Raw genomic sequence first — 4,132 nt, 5'->3', positions numbered from 1 at the left:
GTAAAAAAAAAAAAAAAAAAAAAAGTTACCTGTGACTGGAGGTGCAGAATATGAAGGCATCAGTGGGCTTTGTGGCGCTCGACCAGCATGACCTCTGGTAATATCATAGGTTGAAGACAGAGAAAATCCTGAAATGGGTGGACCAGTGGGAGGTACAGAAAGACCAGAACCAGTTGCAGAGCTTAATGGAGGAGGTGCAGAGAACTGGGGCAGAGAGGTACTAAAAGCTGAAGAGGTAACAGGAGCTGGGGCAGGAGCCAGAGGTGGAGCAATAGTAGAAACTGCTGCAGAAGGCACGAATGAAGGTGTAGCTGAAGTCATTATATGAGGAGGAAGTGGAGCCACTGCAGCTGGCAAAGGTGGAGAGTATGCTGGAGATGATATGCTTGGTGTAGCAAGTGGACTGGATAAAGCTAGGAGAGAGAAGAAGAAAAAAAGCACTTTAGAAATATTAAGCCTTAACCTAACTGATTGAGTTACAGAGTTGGTTAGGTTTTTACAAGCAAGTTTTGAAATAGTCTGCTTTTTGCCCTTCCAAGGAAATTTTAGTTCTGCCTAAATTTGCAAAAAAACATTGACTTCAATCAATTCTTAGTGGCAGTATTATGTAAGCCATGTAGCTCTGCATTACTCTTTGCCTTAAGCTAGAAAGATGAGCTAGCATTTGCCTACTGAATTAACAGATGCTGAAGGCTGCCTCAGAAATTTATAGCTAGCACCGTTCTTTCTGAAATGTAGTATCAGTCATCTAAATACTATCAGTATGTACAGTCATTGGGCACACACACAGTTGGTTTGGGTAGAAAGGGACCTGCAGGGTCATTCATTTTCAAAGCCCCTACCACTAGACCAACCTGCTCAAGTCCCATCCAACCTGGCTTGGAACAACTCCAGATTAGGGCATTTACAGCTCCTCTGAGCAATCTGTTCCAATGCCTCACCACACTAAGTAAAGAATTTCCTCCTAAAAGCTAGCCTAAAACTCCCCTCTTTCAGCTAAAGCCATTACTCTTCTGGCTCATATCAGGCTGCCCTGATCCAGGCTGAAGACCTTATACTTGGACTTGTTCAATCTCATTTGGTTCACACAGGCCCACTTCGCAAGCCTGTGAAGGTCTCTCTGCACAACATCTTTTTCCTCCAACATACTGATCTCACCACTCAGTGTCACCCACAAACTTGCTGAGAGTGCACTCAATTCCATACTCCATGCATTAAAGACATTAAATAGCAGCAATCTCAATATTAACTCCTGTGTTAGACTCCTGACGACTGGATTCCACTTGGACATCAAGCCACTGACAGCAACTCTTTGAATGCAGTCACCCATCAATCCTTATCCACTGAGTGGTCCAGCTATCAAATCCGTGTCTGTTCATTTTAGAGACAAGGATGGGGACAGTATCCTATGCTTTCAATTCAAGCATTAATATACCACATAATATTATTTTTAATACTGAATTTTTAGTGAGAAAAATGTGACTGAATAAGCCTCACTATTATTTAAAATCTTGGTTTAACAATTTGCAATAAAGTGATTCAAAGGTCTGATCTCATGGTCAGTTTATTCTGACATGTGATTTTAGTATCTGTCATAGTTGGAAAAGCTGCTTCACAAAAATACACAGATCCACATGGAGGAAGCACATCACTCACTGTGCTTACTACATTAGGATACTCATTTTCCACTCCCATTCACCAATTACAAAAAGTTTTTTTTTTTTTTAAATTCAGCTTGTAAATTCATGCAAGTTAATAAGAAACAAACAGAATGTACAATAATGTTGAATTTTTAATATTCTAGCAAAAGGATTCAAAATCCACTCAAAATCCACAAACTGATTCTTTTGAAGATTTTTAAATAAGTTATCAAATTGTATAGACATGAGAGTTTGTATAGGCAATATACTTGTATTATTTTCAGCAAAAGCATTACATAATGATGGAAACATTTCCAAACAATCTTTTTTGAAAATATCTGCTAGGTAACAATGTGCTGGCACTATCATTACAGAACAGATCAGAAAATTTGTCTTTTTAGAAAAGAAAAATATGCAACTCAGAAAAAACTTCTTTACAGAAAGAGTTGTTAAGCACTGGAAGAGGCTCCCCAGAGAGCCTGTTTTTGCATTTCTGGTTCCCCTGCCAAAGAGGTGGATGAGTCACCATTCCTGAGTTGTTCAAGAAATGTTTAGATGTGATACTAAAGGACATGTGGTTTAGTGGGGTTATACTGGTGGTAGAAGATGGTTGGCCAACTTCTTCTTATATCTGACAAGTACTCTTATGTGGAGCAGAAGCATCAGCTCTGTTATTTCCTTGCTGCTCACTGACATTCACATAATTAACACTATCACCAATCTGTGATCTCTTCACTGGAATATTTCTAGGCCACGTGTCCATTTTGTGAGGGTTCATTTAGTTAAAACTGGATAATTCATAAATCCACTAACCCTAACACAGACAACACTGCAATACATGGAAAGTGACCAAGCAAGAGTGGTACTGTTCAAGCCCTCTGTGTTAGGGAACACCCACTCTTTCATCAGGACATCTCACGTACAACATGTCACTGACACACAGACCAATTGAGTGAGGGCTAAGGCAAATATTACTCATAAAGCTTGTTTTCTTACTTCACCAAATTGCAGGGACTGGAATGGATAAAAATATATACCAACAGAAGTTCTAATGATTTCTTCCCACAATGTAGTGAATTGCCTTACACCTCCATAGGGTAAACACACAGCACTTTGGAGGTCACTGTACAAACCAGAAGATGTACCAGAAAAAAAATGAAATATTTGGTATTCAGAACATGCTGTTCAGATTCTTGAAAAAAAATCAGATATAATGCACACATGGCTTTGATTTCCACCTACAGTATTAAAAAAATGATTATCCAAGCTTACTACTATTCCCTACCAGAGTGTAAATTTGTTTTTTTAAACTCCTTTCTATATTGATATTCTAATTATGCACTGCAGCGTAAGTTACAATTTTTCTGTACTCATATCCTTAAAAACCGTAAGTGTACACATGTAACTTTATAAAAATATTTCAAGAACAAAAATACGTTTAAAATATTCTGTATGTCAAATATATGCCAGATAAGCAGACTTCCATGATTAAAAAATAATTTTAATTCTCCAAATTAGTTTGAAAAGCACTGTAATCATGCTGATTGTGACACAGCATTTTTGGATGAATTGCTGTACTTCAAAACACATGATTAAATGTGATTACGTTGCAGAATAAGTTTCTTTACCTAATGAGACAGGCGTAGCAGAGGCAACAGTAGATCCTGCTGTGCTTGGTGGGGGTGTACCAGGTGGAGTTGTCTCTATTCCGCTCTCTTCCATCATTTTCCTTCAGCTACAAATACCTGTCAGAAAAAAAAATTTAAAAAGCATACCTTCAGAAAGATGACAAAGATTTTTCAACTAAAATATGAGGGCCACAACACAGTGACTTATGTTACCCTACAGAGAGGATTCCAACTCTGAAGGGGGGGAAGGGGGAGAAACTAATCTCAAGCACACAATTGTCTCTCCTCTCCTATGCTTTATCCTTATTTTTAGCACTGTAATAAGTCAGATTCCAAGCCTCTTCCTAAAAATCTTACAATGCATGCTCAGTTACTATTTCTAATACACGCTGATAGCATTTAGATGAGTAAAACTACAAAAATAGTTAACAAATCAAATCCCTCATCCCGTTGTAAAAAAAAAAACCCTTAAACTATCAGGTAGCATTTTGCTGCATTACTGAGTGGTAGCAATTCAATCAAGGACTTGCTATTTTCAGAGCTAGCCACAGGAAAGGATGCAAAACATTACAAAGGGCAAGAGAGAGGACCAAAGCGTCTCCCGTTCTTTCAGAAGCAAACCACGACTAACCAAGAAGTTGTAGCCACCTCAGGTTTAGCACCTGAGCCAAAGCACTTGGTTAGACTCCATGAACAGTATTAGCATGGCTGCCAACAGCTAGGAGCCAGCCCAAAAGTTCCTGAGTCTCTGACCTAAAGTCTAGCAGTTTGCTAACCAGCAGTTTCCTCGTTTGCATTAAAGAAAAACTTTACTCCTGACAGTAGCCAAGTGAAATCAAATGAAATTTACTTTAAATATGAATA

General features: G+C 38.5%; 1 protein-coding gene across 1 annotated transcript in view; it reads right to left on the bottom strand.

Annotated features, from left to right (window-relative positions):
• The window catches only part of PRRC1 (proline rich coiled-coil 1), a 20,406-nt gene extending 16,999 nt beyond the window's left edge, over positions 1–3,407 (bottom strand). The window contains exons 1-2 of the mRNA XM_010726021.3: positions 3,269–3,407; positions 30–413 (exon numbers count right to left, since the gene is read on the bottom strand). Coding sequence (XP_010724323.1) covers positions 30–413; positions 3,269–3,365 — 481 coding nt within the window. The 5' untranslated portion in view covers positions 3,366–3,407. The remainder of the gene's footprint in view (positions 1–29; positions 414–3,268) is intronic.
• Positions 3,408–4,132: the final 725 nt, after the last annotated feature.

The sequence above is a fragment of the Meleagris gallopavo genome, chromosome Z (assembly GCF_000146605.3).
Source record: "Meleagris gallopavo isolate NT-WF06-2002-E0010 breed Aviagen turkey brand Nicholas breeding stock chromosome Z, Turkey_5.1, whole genome shotgun sequence".
Taxonomy (NCBI): Eukaryota; Metazoa; Chordata; class Aves; order Galliformes; family Phasianidae; genus Meleagris; species Meleagris gallopavo.
The sequence above is the reverse complement of the archived record's forward strand: the minus strand, read 5'-3'. Positions and strand labels throughout refer to the sequence as shown.